This window comes from Anomaloglossus baeobatrachus, chromosome 1, assembly GCF_048569485.1.
Source record: "Anomaloglossus baeobatrachus isolate aAnoBae1 chromosome 1, aAnoBae1.hap1, whole genome shotgun sequence".
Taxonomy (NCBI): domain Eukaryota; kingdom Metazoa; phylum Chordata; class Amphibia; order Anura; family Aromobatidae; genus Anomaloglossus; species Anomaloglossus baeobatrachus.
Genome location: NC_134353.1, coordinates 726,052,161 through 726,064,929, shown reverse-complemented (window position 1 = coordinate 726,064,929; position 12,769 = coordinate 726,052,161). Strand labels below are relative to the sequence as shown.

At 50.6% G+C, this 12,769-nt stretch overlaps 1 protein-coding gene across 1 annotated transcript in view; it reads left to right on the top strand.

The window, feature by feature from the left end:
* Positions 1 to 12,769, top strand: part of PIWIL1 (piwi like RNA-mediated gene silencing 1) — a 231,895-nt gene that overhangs the window by 33,203 nt on the left and 185,923 nt on the right. Inside the window, exon 4 of the mRNA XM_075323064.1 lies at positions 4,574 to 4,691. Coding sequence (XP_075179179.1) covers positions 4,574 to 4,691 — 118 coding nt within the window. The remainder of the gene's footprint in view (positions 1 to 4,573; positions 4,692 to 12,769) is intronic.

Here is a 12,769-nt window from a genome sequence, read left to right as displayed (position 1 = left end):
ATAGAGTTCAGCTCTCGTCCTCCGACTCGATTCTTCAGAACATCTCCGCCTCCCGAGCGAGCCGATGCTCTTCTGCAGGCGGTAGGCACTCTGAAGGCAGAAGGAGTGGTGGTCCCGGTTCCTCTTCAGCAACAGGGTCACGGTTTTTACTCCAACTTGTTTGTGGTTCCAAAGAAGGACGGGTCTTTCCGTCCTGTCCTGGACCTAAAACTGCTCAACAAACACGTAAAGACCAGGCGGTTCCGGATGGAATCCCTCCGCTCCGTCATCGCCTCAATGTCCCAAGGAGATTTCCTTGCATCGATCGATATCAAAGATGCTTATCTCCACGTACCGATTGCTCCAGAGCATCAGTGCTTCCTGCGCTTCGCCATAGGAGACGAACACCTTCAGTTCGTGGCACTGCCTTTCGGCCTGGCGACAGCCCCACGGGTTTTCACCAAGGTCATGGCTACAGTAGTAGCGGTCCTCCACTCTCAGGGACACTCGGTGATCCCTTACTTAGACGATCTGCTTGTCAAGGCACCCTCTCAAGAGGCATGCCAACACAGCCTCAACGCTACTCTGGAGACTCTCCAGAGTTTCGGGTGGATCATCAATTTTCCAAAGTCAAATCTGACACCGGCCCAATCGCTGACATATCTTGGCATGGAGTTTCATACCCTCTCAGCGATGGTGATGCTTCCGCTGAACAAACAGCGGTCACTGCAGACAGGGTTGCAATCTCTCCTTCAAGGTCAGTCACACCCCTTGAGGCGCCTCATGCACTTCCTAGGGAAGATGGTCGCAGCAATGGAGGCAGTCCCTTTCGCGCAGTTTCACCTGCGTCCTCTTCAATGGGACATCCTACGCAAATGGGACAGGAAGTCGACGTCCCTCGACAGGAACGTCTCCCTCTCTCAGGCAGCCAAAGCTTCCCTTCGGTGGTGGCTTCTTCCCACTTCATTGTCGAAGGGGAAATCCTTCCTACCCCCATCCTGGGCGGTGGTCACGACGGACGCGAGTCTGTCAGGGTGGGGAGCAGTCTTTCTCCACCACAGGGCTCAGGGTACGTGGACTCAGCAAGAGTCCTCCCTTCAGATCAATGTTCTGGAGATCAGGGCAGTGTATCTTGCCCTAAAAGCGTTCCAGCAGTGGCTGGAAGGCAAGCAGATCCGAATTCAGTCGGACAACTCCACAGCGGTGGCTTACATCAACCACCAAGGCGGAACACGCAGTCGGCAAGCCTTCCAGGAAGTCCGGCGGATTTTGATGTGGGTGGAAGCCACGGCCTCCACCATATCCGCAGTTCACATCCCGGGCGTAGAAAACTGGGAAGCAGACTTTCTCAGTCGCCAGGGCATGGACGCAGGGGAATGGTCCCTTCACCCGGACGTGTTTCAGGAGATCTGTTGCCGCTGGGGGATGCCGGACGTCGACCTAATGGCGTCCCGGCACAACAACAAGGTCCCGGCATTCATGGCACGATCTCACGATCACAGAGCTCTGGCGGCAGACGCCTTAGTTCAGGATTGGTCGCAGTTTCATCTCCCTTATGTGTTTCCACCTCTGGCACTGTTGCCCAGAGTGTTACGCCAAATCAGGTCAGACTGCCGCCGCGCCATTCTCGTCGCTCCAGACTGGCCGAGGAGGTCGTGGTACCCGGATCTGTGGCATCTCACGGTGGGCCAACCGTGGGCACTACCAGACCGACCAGACTTGTTGTCTCAAGGGCCGTTTTTCCATCTGAATTCTGCGGCCCTCAACCTGACTGTGTGGCCATTGAGTCCTGGATCCTAGCGTCTTCAGGGTTATCTCAAGAGGTCATTGCCACTATGAGACAGGCCAGGAAACCAACGTCTGCCAAGATCTACCACAGGACGTGGAAGATATTCTTATCTTGGTGCTCTGATCAGGGGTTTTCTCCCTGGCCATTTGCCTTGCCCACTTTTCTTTCCTTTCTTCAATCAGGATTGGAAAAAGGTTTGTCGCTCGGCTCCCTTAAGGGACAAGTCTCAGCGCTCTCTGTGTTCTTTCAGAAGCGTCTTGCCAGGCTTTCTCAGGTACGCACGTTCCTGCAGGGGGTTTGTCACATAGTCCCTCCTTACAGGCGGCCGTTAGAACCCTGGGATCTGAACAAGGTTCTGATGGCCCTTCAGAAGCCACCTTTCGAGCCTTTGAAGGATATTTCTCTTTCTCACCTTTCGCAGAAGGTGGTCTTCCTAGTAGCAGTCACATCACTTCGGAGAGTGTCTGAGCTAGCAGCGCTGTCATGCAAGGCTCCTTTTCTGGTGTTTCACCAGGACAAGGTGGTGCTGCGCCCGGTTCCGGAATTTCTTCCTAAGGTGGTATCCACCTTTCATCTCAATCAGGATATCTCCTTACCCTCTTTTTGTCCTCATCCAGTTCATCAATGTGAAAGGGATTTGCATTTGTTAGATCTGGTGAGAGCGCTCAGAATCTACATTTCCTGTACGGCGCCCCTGCGCCGCTCGGAGGCACTCTTTGTCCTTGTCGCTGGTCAGCGTAAGGTGTCACAGGCTTCCAAATCAACCCTGGCTCGGTGGATCAAGGAACCAATTCTCGAAGCCTACCGTTCTTCTGGACTTCCGGTTCCCTCAGTGCTGAAGACCCATTCTACCAGAGCCGTGGGTGCGTCCTGGGCTTTGCGGCACCAGGCTACGGCTCAGCAGGTGTGCCAGGCGGCTACCTGGTCGAGCCTGCACACTTTCACCAAACACTATCAGGTGCATACCTATGCTTCGGCGGATGCCAGCCTAGGTAGACGAGTCCTTCAGGCGGCGGTTGTCCACCTGTAGGAAAGGGCCGTTTTACGGCTCTATTACGAGGTATTATTTTACCCACCCAGGGACAGCTTTTGGACGTCCCAATTGTCTGGGTCTCCCAATGGAGCGACAAAGAAGAAGGGAATTTTGTTTACTTACCGTAAATTCCTTTTCTTCTAGCTCCAATTGGGAGACCCAGCACCCGCCCTGTTCCCTTCGGGCTGTTGTTTTTTCGTGTACACATGTTGTTCATTTTGAATGGTTTCAGTTCTCCGAAATTTATTCGGATTGAAGTTTCTTTAAACCACTTTATTAGCTTTCCTCCTTCTTGCTTTTGCACTAAAACTGAGGAACCCGTGATGCACGGGGGGTGTATAGGCAGAGGGGAGGGGTTTACACTTTTAAGTGTAATACTTTGTGTGGCCTCCGGAGGCAGAAGCTATACACCCAATTGTCTGGGTCTCCCAATTGGAGCTAGAAGAAAAGGAATTTACGGTAAGTAAACAAAATTCCCTTCTTTGTTGAATAAATTAGAAATTTATCCAACAATAAAATTTTGTTTTGACAATTTCTCTGGTGTAAAGTAGAGATGTGGGAAATGTTATTTACTAACTATTTTGTGTGCCATCTCTTGGATTTACGGGCATAAAATTTCAAAGGTGAAAAAGGTGAAATTCAAAATTTATGCCAATTTTTTTACAAATAAACGCAAAAAAATATTGGCTCTGAAAACGCAACATGGAGTCCGCTATCTGTTCCCACTAATTTTGCATTCCAAAATTTAAATGGTGCTGCTTCCTGGCCCTGCTATGCCCACAAACAGTGGTTTTCCACTACATATCGAGTATCCCTGTACTCAGTAGAATTTGCACAACAAATTGTATGGTCTATTTTCTCCTGTTACCCTTGTAAAAATGAAAACTTTTGTGCTAAAGCAATATTTTTTTGTTGGGAAAAAGTTAAATTTTTATATTTTTTCCTTCCACATTGCTTTAGTTCCTGTGAAGCACCTAAAAAGTTAAAAAACATCCTGGATGTGGTGTTGAGCACTATGAGGGGTGCACTTTTTAGAATGGTGTCACTTTTGGGTATTTTCTGTATCATACAACCTATAAAGTCACTTCAAATGTGATTTGGTCTCTAAAAAAAAAAAATTATTTTGTGGGGAAAAATAAATTGCTGATAAACTTTTAATTCTTTTAACTTTTTAAAGTTAAAAAATGGTGTTTCTGTAAAGTAGACATGTGCCAAATGTTATTTGAAAATGATTATGTGTGATTTAACTATCTGGTTTGAAGACACAAAAATTCAACATTTAAAAATTGTGATATGGTCCCTTTTTTTTTTTTTTTTGGAGGGGGGCACATTTTCATTTTCCTAAATTAGTGCAAGCACGCACTTTGCTTTTTACCTGCTTTTTTTCTGCTTGTCAGTTGTTTTTGCCATTTGAGTTTTGAACTGCAAAGCTGAGTTTTTGCCCAAATTTCTGCCACAAAAAGGCACCTTTTTGAACTGCAAAGTGCGTTCAAGAAAACCAAATTCCCATAGACTTTGCTTGAAAAGCAGAACACATCCATTTTGACATTAAACCCCGCAGTCGAAAAAGCAGGTACAAAGTAAGTGCGTGCTTGCCCTAAAGGTAAGTGATATCCACCATTTACCGCTAACATAAAGTATAATGTTGAAGCGTTCCTGAGATATTACCACATAAAATGACACTTGTCAGAATTGTATTGGCCTACTTAGGGAGGTGAAAACAGACATGGGGTAAAAGTAATGTTGCTTTGTTTTTTTTTGTTTTGTTTTAGGTTTAACTGATAGAATGAGAAATGATTTCACTGTAATGAGGGATCTATCTAGTCACACAAGACTAGTACCAGAAGAGAGAGAAAGAGAGGTGGGAAAATTTTTGGAGCGTATTCACAAGTAAGTCTTTGTTTTAACCTGCTAAATAACTTAAAAGCATATAATGAATATACCAGAAAGCTTTTTCACAATTTCAATTTATGATAATTATACATTATTACAGATTTTTGGCACATTTAATAATAACACAGTTATCAAAACTCTCAGTTTTTACAATTAGTGTACTGCTTATTAACCCCATAACAACATATGATATATTGGTACATCCTATGCTCGCTCCCCAACTTTGATGCCTCTCGCATGCTGATCTCGCATCTTTCCCTGCACATGACTACTGATTTAATTAACTATTATGTGTCTCTAATAGCCATTGGTGGAGCGGAGCTCGACCTGCGGCTTTTCACTTGGTAAATCCCTCTGTTAATCTCTGACAGCGGTATTTAACACACACCAGCAGGGGGAGTATCATTATGCATGCTCGTCTAACTGCAGAATTGTAGGGGTTTATGGCCGAAATGCAACATTCATTTTTTTTTTCCCCTTACAAATTTCTGAACTATTTTCCACCACGTGAATAAAAATATATTTGGTATCTGCGTACTGACCTGGCGAATTACATGGTCAAGTTTACTGTATTGTGAACAAAGGTAAATAAAATCGTTAAATTGCACTTTTTTTTTGCAAGTTCAACACTTGGAATATTTTTCCCATTCTCCGATACACTATGTAATAGAATGAATGGTGTCATTCAAAAGTTCAACTTGTCTATCGAAAATCAAGCCCTCATACATTTATATTGATATTATTTATTCTTCACTGCCCGATAGCATAACATTTTTGACACACCTGTGATGTCAATATTATGAATGCACCCCTGGATGAATTCATTGAGGGATGCAGTTTGTAAAATGGGGTCACTTGGGGGGAGAGGTTTCTGCTGTTCTGCCACCTCAAGTGCTCTGCCAATGTGACATGGCACCCGCAAACCATTCCAACTAAACCTGAACTCAGATATGGCGCTCCTTCACAACAAACTGCATGGTCCATTTTGTCGTGTTCCCCTTGTGAAAAGGAAACATTTTGAGTTAAGCAACATTTTTGTGTTTGAAAATGTATGTTTTGATTTTCATGGCTCACCTTTATAAAATTCTGTGACGCACCTGAGGGTTCATGGTGCTCTCCAAACATCTAGATAAAGTCCTTAAGGGGTGTAGTTTCCAAAATGGGGTCACTTATTGGAGAGTTCCACTATTTAGGCACTTCAGGGGGTCTCCAAACGGGACATGGCGTCCACTTATGATTCCAACTAATTTTGCAGTCAAAAATTCTAATATGGGATGCATGTAGGGCAGACGTGCTGAGGGAGAGTTCCCACTTTAGATCCTGCTATTATCCGGATTTACCAGCTGTTTTTGCAGTTACACTGATCCTGGTGGAGTACAAAATTTCCCAGGAGAGCTCTGAGCCCTGACACCAGCATGACCCGCTTTAAAAAGAGTGAGAAAGCTTCCCAGGACTGTGACTGCTGTTTCCAAGATGGCACCGGCCCTGGAAACCCTGCCTGCAGCAGAGTATCGGAGGTGGCAAGCAAACTGGAGTACTCCGCTAGGAGCATGCCAGGGACAGCCCTACCCCTGGAGACACTTCCGATAACAAATCTACTTACAGCGTGGAGCAGGAGGAGAGGTCGGAGGGACTGTGATTAACCTGATACTTGCCTTTCCAGCACCCAAGAAACCGCACGCTGTGCAGCTTATGGAAGAGAGTGGGGGAGGGGGAGACACGGAGGAGCTGAGCCCTGTTATCTCTGAACCCATGCTGCGAGATGTCCTGACAGCAATTTATGTGTGTAACAGCACACTAGCAACCCTGAACATACAGATGGGGACTGTCACATCAGATGTCGCCTGCATTGAGCTGCGGCGGGTGATGGCTAGAGCGGAGGAAGTAGAGACACGTTTGAGCACATCAGAAGACAAATTACCACCAATAGCCCGGGATATGGGGAGAGCCACACAGAATGTCACCATGCTATTAAATAAAGTGGATGATTTGGAAAATCGTTCCTGCAGGACCAACCTGCAGCTGGAGGGAGTCCCAGAGAAACCAGAAGGCAGTGACCCCTTGACATATTTTGAAAGATGGCTGATGGAAACCATAGGCAAGTAGGCACTTTCCCCCTTCTTTACTATTGAAAGGACACACAGAGTACCTGCTAAGGACAGGGACTCCATCTTGTGCAGAACCAGGGACATTAAAGATCTTGAGATCAATGGGAGCAGGGTCTCGATCTTTCCATATTTCTCCATGGAGGTGCAACGCAAAAGGGCACAATTCATTGATGTTAAAAAACGTCTACGTAACCTGCAAGTGCCATACTCTATGATGTACCCCGCTAACTTTCTCATTGCTTTAAATGGAGAGACTCACTTTTTGGATACAGTACGCTCCAGCCGTGTCGCTTTATCCACTAACAATAGGCAAAGGCAGAACCCACCTTTCTACCACAGTCAGGGCCGTATTTACCATTAGGCACCGGAGGTCCAGTGCCTGGGGTGGTGGATTGCGGGGGGGCGGTGCCAAACGCGAGAGTAAAAAACAATATATTTATTTTAAATTTCCCCAGATTTATTACTGAAACCGGAGTCTTTGCGGGAGGGGGGGGGGGGGAGAGATAGTCGGTACCGTGATTAATTTGTATTAGCGTCTTATACGCTAATACAAACAATCCTCCATACCTGCTCCCTGCGCGTCGGCACTTCCGGTATCAGGAGCTGCAATCAGCTCCCTGACCTGGCGCGCTCACTGATGACGTCACGGGCAGCGCGTGAGTCACCGCTGCCGGCGTCTCTGCAGACTGAGTGCCGCTGAGGTGAAGTCACCGGAGCCGGGAGGTAGGCGCTGTAGAGCTGAAGATAGTGGCGGTAGCCGGCGGGGTGTAATCTGCATGGGACAGGGGCAGCCATAGGGAGCGCTCACTATGGGAAAAGGAGTTGCATGGGGTGTAATCTCTGTGGGGCAGAGTGCAGCAGCCATAGGGGACGCTCGCTATGGGAAAAGGAGGTGCATGGAGTGTAATCTGAATGGGACAGGGGCCGCCATAGGGGGCGCTCACTATGGGAAAAGGAGGTGCAAGGGGTGTAAACTGCATGGGACAGGGGCCGCCATAGGGGGCGCTCACTATGGGAAAAGGAGGTGCAAGGGGTGTAAACTCTGGGGCAGGGGGCAGCAGCCATAGGGGGTGCGCTGTATAGGAAAGGGGGTGCATGGATGGGGATCTCTATGGGGCAGGGGACAGCAGCCATAGGGGGCGCGCTGTATAGGAAAGGGGGTGCATGGAGGAGGATCGCTATGGGGCAGGAGCAGCAGCCATAGGGATTACGCTGTTTAGGAAAGGGGGTGCATGGAGGGGGATCTCTATGGGGCAAGAGCAGCAGCCATAGGGGGTGCGCTGTATAGGAAAGGGGGTGCATGGAGGGGGATCTCTATGGGGCAGGGGCAGCAGCCATAGGTGGCGCGCTGTATAGGAAAGGGGGTGCATGGAGGAGGATCTCTATGGGGCAGGGGACAGCAGCCATAGGGGGTGCGCTGTATAGGAAAGGAGGTGCATGGAGGGGGATCTCTATGGGGCAGAGGCAGCAGCCATAGGGGGTATGCTGTATAGGAAAGGGGGTTCATGGAGGGGGATCTCTATGGGGGCAGGGGGCAGCAGCTATAGGGGCGCTCGCTATGGGAAAAGGAGGTGAATGGGGTGTAATCTGCATGGGACAGGGGCCGCCATAGGGGGCGCTCACTATGGGAAAAGGAGGTGCAAGGGGTGTAATCTGCATGGGACAGGGGCCGCCATAGGGGGCGCTCACTATGGGAAAAGGATGTGCAAGGGGTGTAAACTCTGTGGGGCAGGGGGCAGCGACCATAGGGGGTGCACTGTATAGGAAAGGGGGTGCATGGAGGGGGATCTCTATGGGGCAGGAGCAGCAGCCATAGGGGGTATGCTGTATAGGAAAGGGGGTTCATGGAGGAGGATCTCTATGGGGCAGGAGCAGCAGCCATAGGGGGCACGCTGTATAGGAAAGGGGGTGCATGGAGGGGGATCTCTATGGCGCAGGGGCAGCAGCCATAGGGGGCGCGCTGTATAGGAAAGGGGGTGCATGGAGGGGGATCTCTATGGGGCAGGGGACAGCAGCCATAGGGGGTGCGCTGTATAGGAAAGGGGGTGCATGGAGGGGGATCTCTATGGGGCAGAGGCAGCAGCCATAGGGGGGTATGCTGTATAGGAAAGGGGGTTCATGGAAGGGGATCTCTATGGGGCAGGGGGCAGCAGCCATAGGAGGCGCGCTGTATAGGGAAGGGGGTGCATGGAGGGGGACCTCTATGGGGCAGCAGCCATAGGGGGTGCGCTGTATAGGAAAGGGAAAGAAGCGTTATCGTGGGGCGGAGGCTGCAGTCACTACCACAGCCTCTGCCCCTCCCTGAAATATAGCGTCATCAAGGGATAGGATAGCAAATTATTAATGCAAGTATATTAAAAAAATATATATTTTGGCACTAGATAGGGATTTAGAATGAAAATTACTTTGCCTTCGGACTAAACCTTTAAGTTACTCTTTAAATGTTTACTAGTGCAGCTACTAGCAACTAATCAGTACTGTAGTGCCTAGTTTGATGATAGTTGGTAACAAGAATTTCAATCATCTCCTTTCCATTGTTAAGGTATACAAGTTTATAATGATAGGGGCTAACCTGACATTGAAAGTGATCGCTGTATAACGTTGGTGATGTGTCATGCATTGATGGTTGTTCTCAGGCTGTATTTCTGTACTGGCAATTGTTCTGGTGATGCAGTCATGTACTGACAGTGGTTCTGGGGCTGTATTTCTGTACTGATGATTGTTCTGGTGATGTAGGCATGTACTGACTGTGGTTCTGGTGATGTATTCATGTACTGATGGTTGTTCTTGTGATGTAGTTATGTACGAACGTAGGAGTGCAGCATGTAGCGTTTTTTGAGCGTCGGAATCTTTTTTTCTCTATCGCCTTCATTGGGGGACACAGGACCATGGGTGTATGCTGCTGTGACTAGGAGGCTGACACTAAGTGAACATAAAAAGAGTTAGCTCCTCCCTGGCAGTGTACACCCTGAGCCGGAAGCGGTACTATGCCAGTTTTTTGCTTAGTGTCGTAGGAGGCTGATGTGGTCCCATATCTCTGTGGGCCAACCTCAGCCTAGGCTATTTCTTTTTTTCCGTTTTTTTCAACTATACGGCGCCGCTCAGCGTTCTCATCCTTTTTACGTTTTTTTATCTCTTCTGCAGGATTAAAGATCCCGCATCAGATAGTATCCTCGCCTGCTTTTTCCATACAGAGCCAGGAATGCCAGGGTATCGTTCCCAGCCCTTATCCCCCTCCGGCCCCATGGTACCACCCCAGGGGCTGATTGGGGTCCCACGCATCTACGTTTTTTATGGGCTCACTCCCCGTCGACCCCTATGGTACCGTCCCAAGGGGTGTTTCGGATGGAGACAGCGAGGAAACATCGCAAGTGCAGGAGCGCTTACAGCACCAGGCCTCCCCCAGCGTTCTCCCCTGTTTTCACTGGGCCCAGGCAAAGGAGCACACACTGCAGCGCAGGAGCGCTCTGCAGTCTCCCACACAGCCCCCCAGCAGCCTCCCCTGGCACTTGCCAGCACAAGTCTGCACTCACCGGGGGCCTCCAGCAGCCAGAATAAGACCTGCTCCGCGCGCAGCGCTGCGCTCCCGGCGGCCGCCGCTCTCAAATTGAGTCCCCGGCTTCGGGCCTACATTAGGTCGGAGCTCTCCGCCCCCCCGCGTCTTCCGGGCCCGCCCCTCGCTTTTTCTGCCCAGCAATAGCAGATATCATCCCTAGCACGCCCCCTCAGTAAAAAAAAAAAAAGAGGCAAAAGCCCGCGTTTTCTAGCAAACGGCCCACCACAGCACAGGCAGACCACTGAGCAGCAGCATCTCTTGTCCGGTGGCTGCCCCCAGCTACTCTGAGCCTACTGCTGACCCGGGGAGGACACAGGCCCGGGTGAGTGCTGGTTCTGATTAGGACCAGCAACGTTTCTTACATTTTTTTCTCCTCATTTTTTTCCTCCTATCTCCTGTCTCCTGCCTAGTGTCTCTAGTAGGAGCCCTGAGCAGCCATGCCTAACTCTTAAGTCCTCCCGTTCCAAACAGGTCCCGTTCATAATGCATTTTGCGTGCTCGTCCTGCAACGAAAAGTTCTCCCAAGGCCAGGCTACCCCCCTCTGCGCAGCTTGCGTCCCTGACCCACAGCCCACGCAGATTGCCCCAGACGCCGCCGACACCCCCATCCCACTCGCTACTGCAGCAGTACAGGATGCACCGAGCCCCAATGCGCTCCCTCCCCCGGAGTGGCTGACTTCTCTCTCCCAGTCGGTGGATTCCCTGTCGAGGGCGTCTCAGACCATCGCGCAGGCTTTGCAGTCACTCCCTACGCTCAGCCATGCCCCGCAGGTCCAGCCGTCGCAGGATGACAGCCGGTCTGACCCAGAACCGACTACGGGAGCGCGGAAGCGGACCCGCACGGTCTCGTCTTCCGATTCCTCCCAGAGGTCTCTCCCCTCCAAGGCCCGAGAGCCACTCATCTCCGAGACCGTGTGATGATTCAGGGGAAGAGTCGGATGCAGCCTCCCTTATGGACTCGGATCAGGCAGCCGACGTCAGGCGTATGGTGGACAGCCTGGTCGACGCGGTGAATACGACGCTGAAGCTACAGCCTGACTCTGCCACCACCCAGAGCTCACAGGTATCTTTCAAACGACTTAAGCGTGTTCACAGGTATTTCTGCGATCATCCGGAGTTCGCTGAGATCTTACGCAAGCACAGACAGCAACCGGACAAGACGTTCAACAACGGTAAGTCGATTGATTTACACTATCCCTTCCCCGAAGATCTCAGGAAGGAATGGGCGGGCTCACCGGTGGTCGACCCTCCGGTCTCCCGTCTGGCCTCGCATACAGTTCTATTTCTGCCGCAGGGAACATCGCTCCGTGACGCCACGGACCGTAACATCGAGAGATTCGCCCATTCGGCTTTTGAGGCGGCAGGCGCGGCACTGTCTCCGGCCTTCGCCGCCGTCTGGGTAGCTAAGGCCATGGTGACCTGGGCCGACACCCTCCGCAGAGGGCTTCGCTCGCAGTCGGGCGATCCCGAGCTTGTCAACATGGCTGCACAGATTGCCCTGGCGGGTGAGTACATCATTAACGCATCTCTGTCTACAGCCAATTGCGCAGCACAAGCGGCCAGCAACACGGTGGCAATCCGCCGGGCAGTCTGGCTCAGAGCCTGGAATGCAGACGCGGCTTCAAAAAAAATCACTTACCGCCCTCCCGTTTGCAGGAGGCCGACTGTTTGGGGACAGGCTCGATCAGATTATCGCCAAGGCTACGGGAGGAAAGAGCACCTCCCTTCCACAGCTGAGACCAAGGCGTTTCCAACGCCGCCAGCCGACCTCGGGTGTTCGCCCTTTTCGCAGCTTCAGTTCCCCGGCACAGCCTAGGAGGAACAGATCCCCGCAGAGAAGCAGGAAGAACCCGTCTTTCAAAACAAATCCCTCCTGGCGTTCCAGACCACGCCAGCCTGCCAAACCAGCATCTAGATCTCAGCGATACTCCTCCAAATGACTCCTGGTCTTCGTGCGTCAGCGGAGACCAGGTGGGGGGGCGCCTTTCTCTGTTCCAACACGTCTGGCTCCCTTTGATCACAGACGCTTGGGTCAGAGAAATCCTAGTCTCGGGTTACAAGATAGAATTTACGTCAATTCCTCCAAGCCGCTTCTTTCTTTCCCATCCTCCCGAGTCGGACGCGCGAGCTCGCCCCTTTTTTCGCGCCATCAAATCTCTGCACCTCTCAGGGGTCGTGATTCCGGTTCCAGATTCGGAGTGGTTCAGAGGAGTTTACTCCAACCTCTTCGTTGTCCCCAAGAAGGATGGCACTGTGCGCCCTGTTCTCGACCTCAAGATCCTCAACAGGTACGTCAGAACCAGAAGATTTCGCATGGAGTCCCTCCGATCGGTGATTGCCTCCATGGAGGTCGGCGAATTCCTCGCCTCTCTGGACATACAGGACGCATATCTGCATATCCCAATTGCACA